The 16963-nt window shown below is 43.8% G+C and overlaps 1 protein-coding gene across 2 annotated transcripts in view; it reads left to right on the top strand.

Moving 5' to 3' along the window:
* Window positions 1–16963, top strand: part of RAPGEF5 (Rap guanine nucleotide exchange factor 5) — a 228595-nt gene that overhangs the window by 194467 nt on the left and 17165 nt on the right. For both annotated transcript variants that reach the window (XM_047694569.1, XM_047694570.1), the window contains exons 18-23: window positions 1748–1845; window positions 5218–5340; window positions 7417–7595; window positions 12710–12800; window positions 14959–15009; window positions 15809–15896. In XM_047694569.1, the coding sequence (XP_047550525.1) occupies window positions 1748–1845; window positions 5218–5340; window positions 7417–7595; window positions 12710–12800; window positions 14959–15009; window positions 15809–15896 (630 nt within the window). The remainder of the gene's footprint in view (window positions 1–1747; window positions 1846–5217; window positions 5341–7416; window positions 7596–12709; window positions 12801–14958; window positions 15010–15808; window positions 15897–16963) is intronic.

Genomic DNA, 16963 nt, shown 5'->3' with positions numbered 1-16963 from the left:
AAAGTCATGGCATTTTATTCTGTAGCAAGGGCAGAATGGCTCTCATAAATTCTGATGTAGGGTAGACATGAGCACACACAGGGCTGCAAGAAATTGTAGCTAGAGAAAGAGGGAGGAGAGATGGAAGAACTTCAGAGCCCAGCCACATGGGACCATTTACCACACACGTCAATGGCCTGACATGAAAGTGCTATTGATCTTTATAATGCTGGGCCATAAAGAATATATTGGATTATCATTTGTGTACTCTGTATTAAGCAGAAATGTTCAAAACAAAATTTGGCCTTTGAACTGATTAAGTTATCTAGAAGAAGATACATGGAATATAGTATTCCCCAAACCATGCTAGGTAGCTAAAAGGCTGACTTAGAAGCTGATTATGTTACAGTGCAATAAACTTGAGGGTTAGTTTAGTCAATTCGTATCTGTAATTTGTAGTTTGGAGGAGGACATTTTTCTACAAAGAAGTCTATTACGTTATAAGAGCACTCCAGTGATGGTAGAAAAATGGCTGAGGGACAGGAATAATTTGTAATAAGGGAAATAGAAGAATACATGAAAAACACTCGGCTTTTCCAGTGGTCAAGAAATTTAAAATAAACCGAGAAATCTATTTTTGGTTTTAGCTAAATAGCAAACTTACCACCAGGAATGATCAATGTTGGTCAGTGTAAGAATTTGAAAGCAGTTTGGCAGTTTGTATCAAAAACTTTTAAAAAATATTCATTCCCCTTTGACCTAGTAATTCCAATTTCTGGGAATCTATTTGTAAAAATCAGTATGAGCGGCCAACGATTTATGCATTAGGATTTGACTTCAGCAGTATATATTACGGCTGCTATAATAATAGATCCCATTTTATCAAGCCTCTATTAAGTACCAGACCTGTGCTGGTATTTGCATATATTTTCCATCTAATTAATCTGACAAAAACATTGGAAACTATTAAATTGGTCAGCAATAGAGGAAAGATTACTGATGGTATAATGGAGCGGTTAGTACCAGTTAAACATGCTATACTTAGTTAATTTTGACAAGTGGATAAGTGCTTATAATAAAATCAGAATAGAAAAACCACATATGGAATAACTAAATGTATATGTAGGTATCCATACTATTATGAATGCCTAGGTGTAAGTAATTGCATTATATGTTGTAGGTGTGATGTCATTACACACAGTAACTCAAGAGCAGAATAAAAACATACCCAAATATTACCAAAGATTACACCTATGGTTATCTGAGAGTGATGGGATTTTTTTTTTAAGATTTTATTTATTTATTTTGACAGTGAGAGAGAGAAAGAGATGCAGCAGGGAAGTGGCAGACAGAGAGAAAGACGCAGGTTCCCCGCTGAGCAAGGAGCCCAGCATAGGGCTTGATCCCAGGACCCTGGGATCATGACCTGAGCCAAAGGCAGACTCTTAACCTACTGAGCCACCTGGGCAACCCTAAGTGATGGGATTATGAGTGACTTTTACTTTTTCCTCTAAACTGTTCTGTGTTCTAAAAAATGACTAAATATTACAAGAAGGAATTGCAAAAGGCTTCCACTCTGTGGATATTGAGCAGTGATGTCCATGGTACCATTGGTGCCATTGAACAGAGTATGCAGATCTGAATTAAATCTGCATTCTATTTGCTTTTAAATATTTGTCTTTGGCAATTTTCACTCTTTAGGTATACTGTGCATGCCTACCACTGTTCTCGTGTTTCTAATTACTTTTTTAATTTTTTTTTAATAAAGAAAAGCATGAACTTCAGCCCAATGACTTGGCCAGCTCCAAATCCCTTGAAGCATCGGGTCGGATATATGTCTACCGAAAAGACCTAGCTGACACTTTGGTAAGGACTTTTAGCCTTTACTTGAAACACAGATGACAGACTAAAGTCATATTTTTGTATGTTTTATAATAATGTTAGAAAAACACATCAAACTACTTCCTCCTCTAGCCAGCAATACACCTGGGAAGCAACACTGCCTTTGAAAATCAAAGACAGGTACACCTTGAGAAATCCTAAGCCTTCCTAAGTCAAAGCCTGCTTCTCTCGGGCCTCTGACATAGGGGATGTGAGAGAAGTGACCTCCCTCCCCATTAATCTTAATTCTATTCCTTCTTTTTTGGTGGATATGAGGCTATCAGGCTGAGAAACGTACCCTGTACAAATTTAGGGGGAGAGAGACTCTGTATTGTTTCCATCTCTCTGGCGCACTTTGAGTGTACCGTTCACTGGAAGAAAGGGACAATTATCAGCCTTCCCCGTGTAAGATCAGCTGATAACAGTGGTGTACGGGATGCTGGTGAGGAGTAAGAGTTGGAAGAAATGTAGAACCCATGCTGTAAGTTACTTTCATTTTAAGTGTAAGAACATTTACGCCTAAGCAGATGACTTGTCATTATTACTTTCCTAAAAACCTCAGTCTTGTGGTTGCTTTCTGCCTGAGGATCAGGCCTCAGACCCATATCCGTAAAGAGCAGGCCCTGCCAGATGGTGATGGTATCCTCTAGAGACACGGTCCTAGTCTGTTTCATGGAGCCGTCACTGACATGGTTCTTTCTAGGCGACTCCTGTTGTGTTTATAATTGAGGAATGTATATACCACATGGGTTAACCAAAATTGCTTATGATAAAAATATTTTATGTAAAATCATCTACAAGTATCAGCCTACCAGAATACTAATCTTTGTCACTTTTGGCACTTACTACCACTTAGGTGCTGGGTAATTTACCTACGGTATCTCATTTAACATTCCCAGTGACCCTGTGAAGTTCAGAGAGGCAGAGCCCCTTACTGTAGCTTCCAGCAGCCAAGGAAGGGGAAGTGCTAGGACTCCAGGCTAGGACTCCAGAATTATTGGCCTCAGAAGGTCTTGCACATTCCTTTCATTTGTATGTGATGAGGGGGCAAAGCAGAGGGAAACCTGTCTGACTCCAGCCACTCTGCTTTGGATGTCCTTCAGCAGGTCACAGGTCCCGTGTCTGTGCATGATGTAATTCCATCAGTGAACTGTTACCACCCTGCATCCTTGAATAGACAGTGAGACTGGCTTGGCTTTAACCCTCCCTAGGGAGGAGGACAATCTACCCTCTGGCTTCCTTGGAGCTTCTGGGTGATGGTGGAGATTCACACTCTTGTCTTCCACGCCCTGCTTCCTCAGGCTGCCCACAGACTTCTTTGCAGCTCCCTGCTACGCACGCCCCTAGCGCTCTCCAACCACCAACCAGGACCAGCTTCAGAAGAGCAGAAGGCAGGCCTGAGCGATGTCCTAGTGCAGCACATGGGGGCTCTGAAATGCGTTCCTGGATGAGCCAGGTGCCATCCTGCCCTCGGGTGTTTCCACCACCAGCTCTCCATGCTGCCTGAGAGTTCCCTGTTGGAGTCCTAGTTTTCAGCATTTTATCTCCAAAAGATTGCAGTTGAAATGGAACATTGTAAGGCAGGAGAGATAACGTGGGGAGCCACTAGCCCCCATTCCACTTACGTATAGATGAGCTGCTCTTCTCAGAAGGCAGGAGTTAGAGCCCTGAATGAAAGGGTAGAAAAATAGAAAGTGTTTGTTGGAGAGGGCCGTAGACAGCCTTTGGTACCCAGAAGGCAGTACCAGGGCAAGGGGTGCATTTAGGGAGAAAAAGCAGGAAGGGTAAAAAGCCAACTGAAAATATCCTTATATCTCCAAATTAGTATGCAGAGATTTATGTCCATCCTCCCAGCTCTTGGCTCTCCCGCTGAATGCCTGCAGAGTAGTGTGGCACCTGTCTGGTTCCAGACTAATCAGGCCGCAAGAAACGTGAGCTTTCCTTCCCCCCAACCCCACTCAGTATTTGCACATGCATTATTTCAGTCTGCCCTCATTGAGCTCCCCCTTGTGTCCCACCCAGGGATACAGGGACAATTTGTACCTTGACCTGCACTGAAAAAGTCTGTGGAGAAACTCTGGGAAGGTCTTTTGTCATTTGTTTTTTGTTTTTTTTTTTTTCTTCTTCAAGTTAGGAAACCTTTTCATAACAGTAAAACTTGTGAAATGCTAATAATTTTACAGTTTTGAAAGAGGAATTGGGGGCACCTGGGTGGCTCAGTCATTAAGCGTCTGCCTTTGGCTCAGGTCATGATCCCAGGGTCCTAGGATCTAGCCTGGCATTGGGCTCCCTGCTCGGCAGGAAGCCTGCTTCTCGATCTCCCACTTCCCCTGCTTGTGTTCCGTCTCTCACTGTGTCTCTCTGTCAAATAAATAAATAAAATATTTAAAAACAAACAAAAAAACAACAAAAGAGGAATTAATATTTGGAACCTCTTCATCCTGTCGTCATTTATTTTTGCAAAGTCCCATTGTTTTTTCTCCAAGTTATTAATAATTTTAATATCATTAGCTACTCAAATCCAACTCTTCAAATGGGAGAATTTTTTTTCAAGTAAATGCTTAGCCAACATCAGCTCAAACTCACAGCCCTATACCATGTGCTCTTACTGACTGAGCCAGCCAGATGCCCCTGGAGAATTTGTACTTTAATTAGAAAATATCAAATATTTTGAAAAGATGCCAGATAATTTTTAATAAATTTAACAGTGACAAAATATTTGAAGTTTTGGTAGAATTTAAGGAAGTGCCATTACCAGACTCGTACCTCTTTGTATAGGTAAAGCAACAGATACTTGAAATAACCATCCACCATGGGGCATAAATGAAGTAACTTTTATTTTTTATTTCTTGTTTAAATTTTTATCACTTCCCACAGGCATTTTAATAAAATTTGTAAGTGTGTGTCTGGGACGAGGCTCGTTAAATGTATTTCCTGTGAAAACCATGTCTGTCTTTATTGAAGTGCACCATGACATTTCTTTTGTTTGTTTTTATACTAACCTGCTGGCACACTAATTCTTACCAGAAGCCAAAGTGATTTCAGGGCTTTCGCTTTCATTACGCTGTCTGCTGGGGCAGTGTTTTATAATCAGATCTGTGGATGTGTGCACGTGTGGTGGGGGGAGGGGCAGGCTAACTCATTGAAGTATCATTGATCACATTCTACCGTTTCCAAGGCTGTTTCCCAAATTGGTTGTAACTCACCAAAGATGAACAGACCAGGAAAAATATTAAGTGCACTCAGACAAGATTACTTTCCTAATCTGGGCTTCTAGTGGCTTTCTGTGGTCAGCCAGTTCAGTGCCAAACATTTGGGAATTACTGAGGATCCTTTTGCTTCTGTCTGTTGGTTTAGAACCCATTTGCAGAAAATGAGGAATCACAGCAAAGGTCGATGAGGATTTTGGGAATGAACACTTGGGATCTTGCTCTGGAATTAATGAATTTTGATTGGAGTCTCTTCAATTCAATTCACGAGGTAAGTAAGGAGTGAAAAGATAAAAATAAAGTGCTATTTTAACTTTGCATTCTTTTTTTAAAATAGATTAAATCATAGTTGAGATAGTTAAGATTTTATTTATTTGACAGAGAGAGAGAGTGAGAGAGGGAACACAAGCAGGGGGAGTGGGAGAGGGAGAAGCATGCTCCCCACTGAGCAGGGAGCCTGATGCAGGGCTGGATCCCAGGACCCCAGGATTATGACCCGAGCTGAAGGCAGATACTCAGTGACTGAGCCACCCAGCCGCCCCTAACTTTGTATTTTTTTTTTTTAAAAGATTTTATTTATTTATTTGACAGAGAGAAATCACAAGTAGGCAGAGAAGCAGGCAGAGAGAGAGAGGAGGAAGCAGGCTCCCTGCTGAGCAGAAAGCCCCAATGTGGGGCTCGAACCCAGGACCTGGGTTCATGACCTGAGCCGAAGGCAGCGGCTTAACCCACTGAGCCACCCAGGCGCCCCAACTTTGTATTTTTTTAAAAGAGTATTTGTACGTGACTCAGTTTTAAGAAGATCCATCATCTCGTGCTGTAATTCTGCTTGGGATGCCATAGCCCAAAAGATATTTGGGTACTTTAAATACATTAAATACAAACCTAGGAAAGTCAGATACATGATCATGTTTTATGTGCTCCTAATATAATCATATGTGTACTGTAGTATAAAAATGCTATATTTTTATATGTTTGAATACTTATGTATTTGCATAATTATGAAGATCTAATGGAATTGAAAAGCCATTTTACATTTGACAACTTTGATATTGATACTTTAATTTTTTTCCATAAAGTTCACGGTTTTGTACAGAATCGTATTTATGCACGTACACATATAGTCATTCTTTTCCTCTAGAACATTCTAAACATTTAGACTGTGCTGCAAGACTTAAAGTACTTTCTTGAAACTTTGGAGATAGACTTCAGATCTTTATGTCCATCATCCCTCCCTTTGAAGACAGCTTAAACATTTATAAAATGATAGAGTAGGGGCAAAATGCTACTGACAATTAAGGAGTAAATGTAGCCAGTGGAAGGGCTCACAGGAATCGGGAAATGAAAAATGAGACCTTTCTGTGCAACCGTGTGTTGCCTTTGCTTTGCCATGTAGTGACACTTTTCATTACAAACAGCCTTTCCTTCTCAAGAAACTCATGCCCAACTTGTGGGCTTGAGTTCTGCTTTCAGTTTAAAGTGTCCTCCTCAGAAAAATGTCCTCCTCAGAAAAATGCCCACATTATAATCTAAATCCAAGCAAGTGGTGAACTCCTTCAAGCTAAACGATGTGCGTCTTACGAGATGTGACTGGAGCAGGCTGTGTCACTGCTTGTACTGCTTTCTCAGGGGAGTGGGGGACCCCTCCTGTGAAGTGCACACACCCTTTCATTTAAAAACACATTCCTTCTGTTGCTCTGCCTATGATCAGTCTGGATAAAGAGTGGCTGGTCTTGCTCCATTTTGTAAATTTTGGACCTTTCCCTGACCTCACTGTCTTTCTGTTCATTTTACTCTGTCTTTTATCCGTGGTTCTCAAAAAGCGGGTCCCCAGACCAGCATCAGCAGCACCACCTGGGGGCTTGTTATAGACACGGGTTTGGGGTCCCACCACAGACCTATCAAAGGAGAAAATTCAGAGGCTGGGGCCCAGAGAGCGGCTGTAACAGGCCTCCAGGTGATCCTGATTCATTCTATAATCAGAGAACCCTCGTGGAGAGAACCTACCTGTACTAGTGACAATCATTTCCACTTGCTTTTCCCAGTACACCGAGTTCAGGAAGTTTGGATTTGATTCAGCCTGTGATTTAAACTTCAGAACTTCTTAGAGTTTCATGTAAAACTGTGTTATCTGCACATTCTAAAAATAACACTTTTTGTGAGGATTCTAAGTGAACATTATTTCACAAGGCGTCTCTAACCCTGCATTGCTTCTGGTTGGATCTGTTGTTATGTTCTCATGACACATGATGAGAGTGGCCACCTGAGGCAGCTCTTAACCATGGACTGACTTTTGTATTAGCTTGTCTCTGCTAAAAATAAATGCTGATGTGCTGTCTTCCTGCAGCAAGAGCTGATCTACTTCACGTTTGGCCGACAAGGCAGTGGGGAGCACACGGCGAACCTCAGCCTTCTCCTGCAGAGATGCAATGAAGTCCAGCTCTGGGTGGCCACGGAGGTCCTGCTTTGCAGCCAGCTGGCCAAGCGAGTGCAGCTGCTGAAAAAATTCATCAAAATCGCTGCACAGTGAGTTTCCAATGGTGACTAGTGCGGTTCTTCTGGTCTCCTTGAGAGAGTCCATTTTTTTCCCTTTGGGATGATAAGAGGGGTTAGGAGGTAAAAGTAAAATACAGAGTGAAGTGACCAAATGATTGAAAAGGTCTGTTCTGGAATATTTATGTCTTTGCATGTGAGGGGGTTACACTTTGCTGTCAGTGTCAATACCAGACTCCGGCCCTCTGCTCTGTGCTGCGGAATGAGTGAGCAGCCAGCACGCACATGCTCCGTCCCGAAGCTGACCTATGGTGTGCCTGGGGAGCTACAGCAGGCAGGGAAAACTGGGAAGATGAAGTGAGGGGGGAGAATCCTTGCAAACTGGGTGCATTCTAGGATCCTGTTCTTGGCTGCTTGATGCCCACTGTGTGGACTTTGCAAACTCCTCTGCAGGCCCAGCTCTGGCTGGTCCCACCTGACCTCGGAGCCTCACCCTCTGGGTGTGCTCCATGTCGCAGCCGCTCCTGTCTGTCTGTCCCGGGCACGCCGTCCTCCAGGCCTGCACACGGCATTGTTGGCTCTGCCGAAATGACCACTTCCACCTTGCAGATTGCTGTCTTTCTTTAAGACCGAGGTCAAAAGTTGCTTCCTTCTTGAAGCCCTCTCTGATTTTCAGATGCAGGGTTAACTACTCTCTACCACCATGCTCCCTCACATACATGCTTATTCCCTTTTAACTTTTTCTTTTATTATATTTATTAAACTTCTCTGTTTATATAGAATCCCTTCCCTTGCCTGTGTTAGTCTCCAGAGGACAGGGGCCATTACTAATCAAACATTGTACCTGATACGCCTGATGCAGAACTTAAATAGCAGTGACTCAGTAAAGGTTAGTTGAATGACATTTTAGTAACTTGCTGAGAGCTTCCCTTAAAATGCCAGATTAGTATCCTGAGAGGGCTCTTGGGACAGTCTCCCAACGGAAGCAGGCAGCAGGAATCAGAATCTTTCCCAGTTCCTACTATTACCCATTTTATTTCTCCTTTGTCTTCCCGAATAGTTTCTACGTCAAACAGTTTTGGAGTATGCATCAGTGTAACACGTTCAGGAAACTGTGAATAATCACTCATTACTTGTACTGATCCTTGCAGGGAACCATGGGTTTCCATGGGAAAACCAGACCAACCCTACGCCCAATCCATGCCTTTGAGGACTTTGCAACCTGCTGGAGGGGATACTGTGATAACTCAGATGGCTAACGTGCAAAATAGAATGGGGGGGGTGCTTATTCTGAGATCGAATTCTCCTGGGGCTTTGGAGGGGGAAAAGCTCGTATGCCAACGATGTGGAAAAGGAGGATGTGAAAACATTTGTGAAGGACGTAGCATTCAAGGCTGTATTTGAATTCTGGGGGGAACTGGACAGGTAAGAGTTCAGAAGTACGTACTGCCCATGGAGGTGAACCTCACGGGAGGAGGAGGCAGGCAGCATACGGTCAGGGAAAGGGACCTCATCTGCTTTCACCAGAATGGAGTGTTCTTTGTACAGAAGCGGTGGGAGATTGATCTGCAAAGGAAGATAAAACCAAATGGTGAAGGACGGTGCATTTCAGATCAAAGAGTTTAGGCTGAACTGAGGAGCTAGGGATTCATTGCCTTTTTTGTGCAGGAGACTGTCAGGATCAGAGCTGTCCTTAGGAAGATTGATGGGAAGGTAGCACATAGATTGAACTGCAGGCAAAAAGACCCCCAGATGGAGGGCATGTCGTTTACCTAGCAAGAGATAACAGAAGTACCCAACCTGGTGTTTGGTGCGACTGGGAATGGAAGGCGAGAGATTCGGCAGATATTCCTAAATCTTGGATAGTTTTTATGGTGAATATTCCTTTTTTCTTCTTCTTCTTCTTAATTTGGCCAGTGCATTCCAAATGGCCTGTGAAATTCATAAAGGTGAGGCTCTTTTGGACCAAAAGCTTTCTTATAAATGCCAGTTACTTGGAGAAATGGGACATTAATGTCCCAAGGAGTAAAATGACACCACACAGCTTAGTTCCAGTATAAGATTATATCTATCCTCAGGGAAATGAAATATATTCACATCTTCTCCATATGGCCCCATGCTCTTGAATTATTTACTGTCCTGGTCTCTCTATCCCTAGCCCATGGAGTAGAATGCCAACAGAAACATAAAGTTAAATTCCTCATAATCACACTAGTAGGAATAACCAAGGGAAAACAGTAATTTCCATGATCATGAAGTGTCTCCCCTGCCTAAGGCATCTATTTGCATATTCATGTTTCCTTCCTTCTCGCCCTCCCCACCCCCCACCTCTGTGGATTGAGTGGAGTTTATTTCCTCACACAGACAAAGGAGTGTTTGCTAAACCGGAATGTTTCAGTGGCTTATCGTGGAATGAATGAACCTTGGTAACAAAGGATTCCAGACCGGATTGGTATCCAGTATTTGTACTCTATCAATTTGTCTTCTAGAGAAAGCGTTTGTTCTTTTTATAGGTTCAGACGTTAGTTATATGTGCTTTTTTTTTTGTAAGTATGACTACAAAAGAGATCTGGGTTAGGAAAATTGTTTATGGATTCTTAAAGATAAAAAAGATGAGAATTCTGTCTGAGATTCCAGACAGATAAATGATACCAAATAAAAAGAGGTGTAATAAACCTTTTTAAAATGAATATTAATAAAACCATATCCCCCAAAAGTCTTGTTTTCAACTCCAGCAAATGCTGTCCGAAAGGCTTGCTGTATACTGGGTATTTGGGTGATGGGCAGAATATAAAAATGAATGGATATATCCTCTAGCTGTGAGGAACCTAATGTCTAGTGAAGAATCACAGGACCACGGGGCTTCCGTCCTGTAGTAAGTGGGAGGACCTGGGAGTCAGAGAGAGCCTCCCACAGAGGTGCTTGTGGCCTAGGGGCGGGATGGTTCTCCCCGACCACAGGAGCCTCTCCACAGAGGAACCTCCCATCAGCACGCCAAGCCTTAGAGATGCCTCATGTCTGTTCTGGCTGGTATGAGCCTTCCAGGGGGGGTGAGGAGACAGAAAGGGAAGCAGAGTCCAGGTAATAGATGCCTTTGGTCACCGATAATATACAAAAACAGTGGATTTTCTAAATCATTGACCCGGAGAATCAGTGTCCACCAGGAGCAAGTTGGTAGAAAGCAGATAAAGGGGCCAGTTAGACTGAGTTTCAGGTCCCCTCACCGACCCCCGAGCTGCAGGCAGGGCCAGATGCCAGGCAAGGAAGACTCCGAGGGGCACAGCCCATGACCGTGGAGGCTCCGCAGTGAGGGGCCTGTGGGATGGTGTCTAGTCCAGATGCTTCGGACCCTCAGTGTGGAGGCAGCAGGGTCTTTGCACATTCCACTGTTGGTGGGGATAGAGCTAGCCACATGCTCCCTGGTGGGGCCCTGTCTGCCCTGGAGCTCAGGCACAGCTGTCCTTGGGCAGTGTGCCGCCCCCAAGGCTGGCCCTGGGAGTAGCCGTGTAGGGAGGACCTGCCAGGCACAGCCAAGTGTGTGTATGACCTGGAAACAGCCCTATCCGTTCTCTTGTTTCTGAACTAGATACTTTACTTTCCCCTACAGCCTGTGCTACCGGGAGGCCGCACCATTTCGGGGGACAGTTTTCAGTATGTGTCGAGAACATTTAACATCGAGATAGCTTTGGACCAATCATGTCATGAATGACTGAATTTTAATTAAAAGAACCACAAATCCAGTTAAAAAGTTTTATGCACGAAGATACTCTTTGTAGCCTTCTGTATTGAATTGAGAATACCCTGAATGTTAACAATAGGGGAATAAGTAAACAAATCATGAAACGTTTTTGATGAGTTGTACAGCCATTATGATGGTAGTGGAGAATTCATAATACACACTCTATCACAGTAGTTTGTTTTTTTTTAAACACTGCAGATAAAGGAGTGTCTGGAACCCACAGGCTGCCCTGGCTGACCTGGGAGGCCAAGGCCCCTCCGCAGGCTTTGAAAACCAGTGGACTTTTGACTGATTAGATTGAAGGGCATGACTGACGTAATGCAGAACAGATAATCTCACAGAGTGAATGGAGCTCAATGTGATTTTTATTTTGCATTTTATTTCTTCCTTTCTCCTCTAAATGAGAAACATGGGACGGGATCCCCACAACACATGCCATATTTTACATAGATCCATAGGACAGTGTCTGTATGGCGGATAGCGAAGAAAATGCATCTGAATGTCGAGGGACGGGGAGCTTGAACCAGTGAGGGGAGAGGGGCTTGTCTGTCAAAGTGTAATGACAGCATCTTGGGTTCAGAGAGATGGGACAAGAGAGCTATTATTATTATTACTATTATTATTGCTAGGGCTCCTGGGTGAGTCAGTTGGATAAGTGCCTTCAGCTCAGGTCATCCTGGAGTCCCAGGATCGAGTCCCACATCAGGGGCTCCCTGCTCAGCAGGGAGTCTGCTTCTCCCTCTGACCCTCCCCCTTCTCGTTCTCTCTCTCTCTCCCCCCCAAATAAATAAAATCTGTATTTAAAAAATAATATGCTATATAAAAAGAAACATGAATTCAAGAGTTTTCGGTTGAAATTGTAGCTGCATCATCCAAAATAGATTTTTTATTAATTTTTTAAAAATATTTTATTTAATTATTTGTCAGAGAGAGAGAGCGCACAAGCAGGGGGAGTGGCAGGCAGAGGCAGAGAGAGAAGCAGGCTCCCCACTGAGCAGGGAGCCCGATGCGGGACTGGATCCCAGGACCCCGGGATCATGACCTGAGCCAAAGGCAGACAGACGCTTAACCTACTGAGCCACCCAGGCACCCTTAAAATAGACTTTTTAAAAGGAGGAATCTTTTGAGGTGTCCAGAGGGTGTCGGAGCACAATCTTTTCCTAGAGGGAAAAATGAGCTGGAGTGTTTGGAATCTGTCACCTGGTGAGGAGCAGCAGAAGGGACACTGCCAAGCCCCCCCACCACCACACACACACACAAGGGCATTCAGTGTGTGTTGGTCTTGGAGTCCCACGCCACCCTGGACGTTGAACTCTGTGGCCTAGGAGAGCCTTTGCGTCTTTATCTTTTGAAGCCATCTGGCAAAAGGATGTTGCTCCAAGTACCTTGTGCTTTCTTTATTCCATAGCTGCAAAGCCCAGAGAAACCTGAATTCTTTCTTTGCTATCGTGATGGGTCTCAACACTGCTTCTGTGAGCCGGTTGTCGCAGACCTGGGAGGTGAGCCTTGGGGGTCTACATGGAAAGGGGTGGGGGGGCTAGGGATAAAGAAAACTGAGTGGGAAATGTTCCAGCGAAAAGCTGTTCTTCAAAATAAATCTATTTGCATTTTTTAAATGAGGTAAGTACTACTAGGAAAGAAAAAGTTAAAAATCCATGTGTCAGGTTGGGCTGTTTTAATCAAGTGGTCTTCAGAATGGCTCTATTATTATATAAAATCCAATACATGAAATACATATTTTCATACAGAGAACATATATATATATATATATGAAGGAGATAAAAATTGTAAAATGCTCCACAGCTCGTTTTCTGCTTTGCTGCCATGGTTGTGTGGTTCCAATCCCATGCTGGTCCTTTCAGAAGTGGTGACAGGTGTCCAGAAGCAGATTTGCTGAGATGCTAATGGATGTAAGCTTCCAGGCCTCTCTCTTGCAGGCCTCCCACCCCCCAGCAGTGTGTTCATGTGGATGATGTATATCTCTGTAAAATTTGCAGAAGTACAGTAGTTTTATATTCTTTTATTTTTTTAAAGAAGGCCCACAGAGTGCTAAGTTTCACCCCTCCCCAGTCTGGGCTCTGCCTGTGTCCCTGTTGCTTGGGGAAGGATGCCTGCGTTCTCAGATGGAGAGGCCCACTCAAGTCAACTCAAGTTCTGGGACATGGACTCTAAGGGCCTATGTGGGAAGAGCTGAAACTGGGGCGTCCCTGAGTGTGGCCAGACACAGGAAAGAGGGCTCTGGCCCTACCCCTGGCCTCATCACCTTCTTTCTTTGGGCTTCTGTTTGTCTCTCTTTGTTCCTGTTGACTGGCTACCTCACTGCGTGCACCATTTCTCTCCCTCAGCCCTGCTCTTTCACCATCAAGCCTGCCCCCTGATGGCCCTGACCTGCATGTGGCTCACGCATCTCCTTAGCTTCTCTCCAGTCCCCTCAGCCTCACTTCCTGTCACTGCTCCATTCTCTCCATGGTTCCCGATTCTCACTCCTGCGAGATAGGCCGACTCTCTTTTTTCTGACGTGAGATGTCAGCACAGGGCTCCGAGCAGTGTGCTAGGGTTTCACTTTCTTTGCATCAGGGGCCATTCTCCACTGGGAAGCACGGTGGTGACCTGAGGGTCGGGGTCAGTGCTTCTTAGAGGGGTGCCAAAGAAAAGAAAAGAAAAGCCTGCTTGCCCCGGTTAAGCAAACAAGACATGCGTGCGCACCGTAAGGTGAATGGAGGTGGACAGCGATGCCACAGTTCATCAGAGCTGGAGGGAAATTAATGGCCGGCCAGGGTTGGAGGGGCATGGAATTTGAATTAAACCTGGAAAGAAGCCTCAATGTGTAGAAATTGAGAGGAGAAAGAATTCAATTCAATTCAAATAGTGTGCATTTCGTGGGCATGTAGATGGCCTCCTATGGGCAGGGCCCTGAACATCTGTCCCATGGTGGATCCAGAATGGGCTGGGCCAATTAGAACAGAGGATGTGGTGATGAAGGAGATCCGGGACCAGTTCAGGCTGGACCCCAGGAGGGCAAGTGGAAACTCACCCCAAACCATCCAGCTGGAACAGGGCAACATGGGAATTCAAATTCAGACCCACTGACTACCCTGGAGAACCTGTGTTTCCACCCTCTGTGACTTCCCATGTCACCTGCTGGTGGGGGTGATTTTCACAGCTCAGCTATCCTACCCATTGGCGGGCAGGCTGTGTCAGTTAGGGTTTTTATGGCCTTTCACCATTTAGCCCTCTGCTGTGAAATGCAGTTAGATCATTTAAACAAAAAATGCTAGCCAATATTACTATTTCCCACTCAGCAAGACGACGTAAGAAGACGAGAGCATTCGCCAAAGGTGGGATATGGAACAGAAATCCTAGTCTGTATTAAAAAATCACCAGCGTGTGGAATGTCTAATCAGCTAGATTCCTGAGTCACGTAGCCATTACCTATTTTAAACTGTTTTTAGCAACATTCCCAAGGAGTGTCACATTAAGGAATGATGAAGATTGTGTGGTGAGAAGCAGTCAGGGTAAACCAAATGATAGAGGTGTTTGTGTTCAGATACATGACATGTGGAAGTTTAGCTTAATAAACATTCCCCCCTTGGTTCCTCTGAAAGTAACAGACTTCTTTGACCTTTTCTTTTTTGTATTTTGTTTGTTTGATTTTAGAAAATCCCTGGGAAGTTTAAGAAACTTTTCACTGAACTTGAAAGTTTAACAGTAAGTAGTGAGCCAAACGGGACTTACTCTTCAAATTAATTGATAGTGCCGAATTTCTGTCTAGATTGCCTTGTTCATGACCCTCTACCGTGTCTGGTAGCTTAGATTAGATCACTCGTACCTGAAACTGTAGCTTTCCTTCCTACAGAGGGAAGAAGTTGACAGTTAATGCTTCTTCATCTTCATGGAGAAAGGTAGTGAGAATGGTCCTTTTGACGTGATTTCCAGAATGCAGATTTTTAAGTATATAGTCCATTTCAACATCTACAAAATTAATTGGTATAAATGGAATGTGCAGTGTCTTATGCATGATTCTTTTTTCCTTTTTCTCCTTCGTACCATTTCTAAGGTTTAAATTTTTTAAAACGTCTAGTTGCTTTTCAGAACACAAGAAAACAGCGTTCTCTTATTTTCTGTGCATTGTCTGTGCGTTATGAGGGAGGTTTTTCTTTGCAGTGTACCTAACAAAAGACTTTGGGGTTACCTCGTGATAGAAATTATGCAGAGGAAACTGTGCTTAAAGAACCTATTTGAGGAAATAATAAGGCAATCAAAAGGTGCCTCTCTTTTGCAGTCATTTTCCATTATTGTAAACCAATAAGTTGACTTTTATTCATTGCCTGCATTTCCTGCCCTAATTTAGTGAGTTTATTCTCCTAGGAAACCTTTATCTACTTTGTTCTGAAGAAGAACCTCTCGATATCTAAATCATGTTCAAATTGTATAGCAAAAGTGGATTTAGAATTGTTTCTATAGCACATTGATTTTTCTTTCTCTTTGTAATCTGCTTGGTTGGCAGGATCCCTCCCTGAATCACAAAGCCTACAGAGATGCATTCAAAAAGATGAAACCACCCAAAATCCCATTCATGCCCCTGTTGCTTAAAGGTAACAGTTGTCTTTCCTTTATGCCATCCAATTCCATCGGCAGAAATGTATCCCTCTAACTGTACAGGGCCAAAAAAAAAAAAAGAGCAAGAGAGACTCTCGGTCTATTTCTTCAGAGTAATTTTGACGTTCAGACCTAACTGTGTTTGTTTGAGATGGGTTTGCAAGTGCTCAGTTATTTCTGAGGTAACTGAAATACTTAATTGTTTCAGAGAGATACCAAAGCATTTTCACCTGACTCACAGAACTTGGCACTGGACACCTGTGTTTTTATTTTGCTCTGCTTCCAAGTGCAGGCTTACTTTCTTGGAGTTGACCATCCATTTACTTCAGCCAGGCTGGGAGAAAAAACCCAGAGAGAGATCACACTCCGAGTTTGCAGCTTAAATTTCAGAGAGCTAACTGCCAGGCTGCCGCTGTGTGAGAAGTACCTATGGTCAACCCCCTGGCAGTAAAGTCTGTGACTGGGAGAGAAGGTGCTGTCTTTCCAGGAGTGGCATTCGGGGGAGTATATGACGGCTGCAAGCTGGTCTGCTGACTTCTCTTCTGAAGAGCCCCAAATAATTCATCCCGAAACACGTTAGTTAAATTCGCTAGTGAGATCTCAGTAGTCTCTTTCAAACCAAGAGGGTTCATTCAAAGGAAGTTCTTTTGAATCTGGCCTGTGCTACTAATATTCAGTATATTCCCTACCTATGTGCTTTCCAGGAAAAGGGGATTTGGTCTTTTTTTTTTTTTTTTTTTGGCCATATTTTGATTCTTTCCAAGGGATTTTATAGGAAGACTTTTTTATGTAGCCTTCGCCCTTCAGAGGCTTGTTATTTCTGCTGGGTCTGGCCCCAATGACTAAACTCCTACATATGATTCTGGAAATGGGCTGCCTGGGAACCGGATTGCTGGATGGCCCGGCCATTCTCCTCCCAGCCCACCCCCACCCCATCGCTGCACCCACTGGCAAAGATGCCTGTATTCCCTCCTCAGCCTCTCTCCAGAACAGGCAGAGCTTGCCAAATCACTGAGAGGCTGTGAGCTCGCCACTCCGCCACTCCGCCACTCCTCCTCTACTC

The sequence above is a fragment of the Lutra lutra genome, chromosome 11 (genome assembly GCF_902655055.1).
Source record: "Lutra lutra chromosome 11, mLutLut1.2, whole genome shotgun sequence".
In the NCBI taxonomy this organism is placed as follows: domain Eukaryota; kingdom Metazoa; phylum Chordata; class Mammalia; order Carnivora; family Mustelidae; genus Lutra; species Lutra lutra.
Note: the sequence above shows the minus strand (reverse complement) of the source record. Positions and strands in the feature narration are given on the sequence as shown.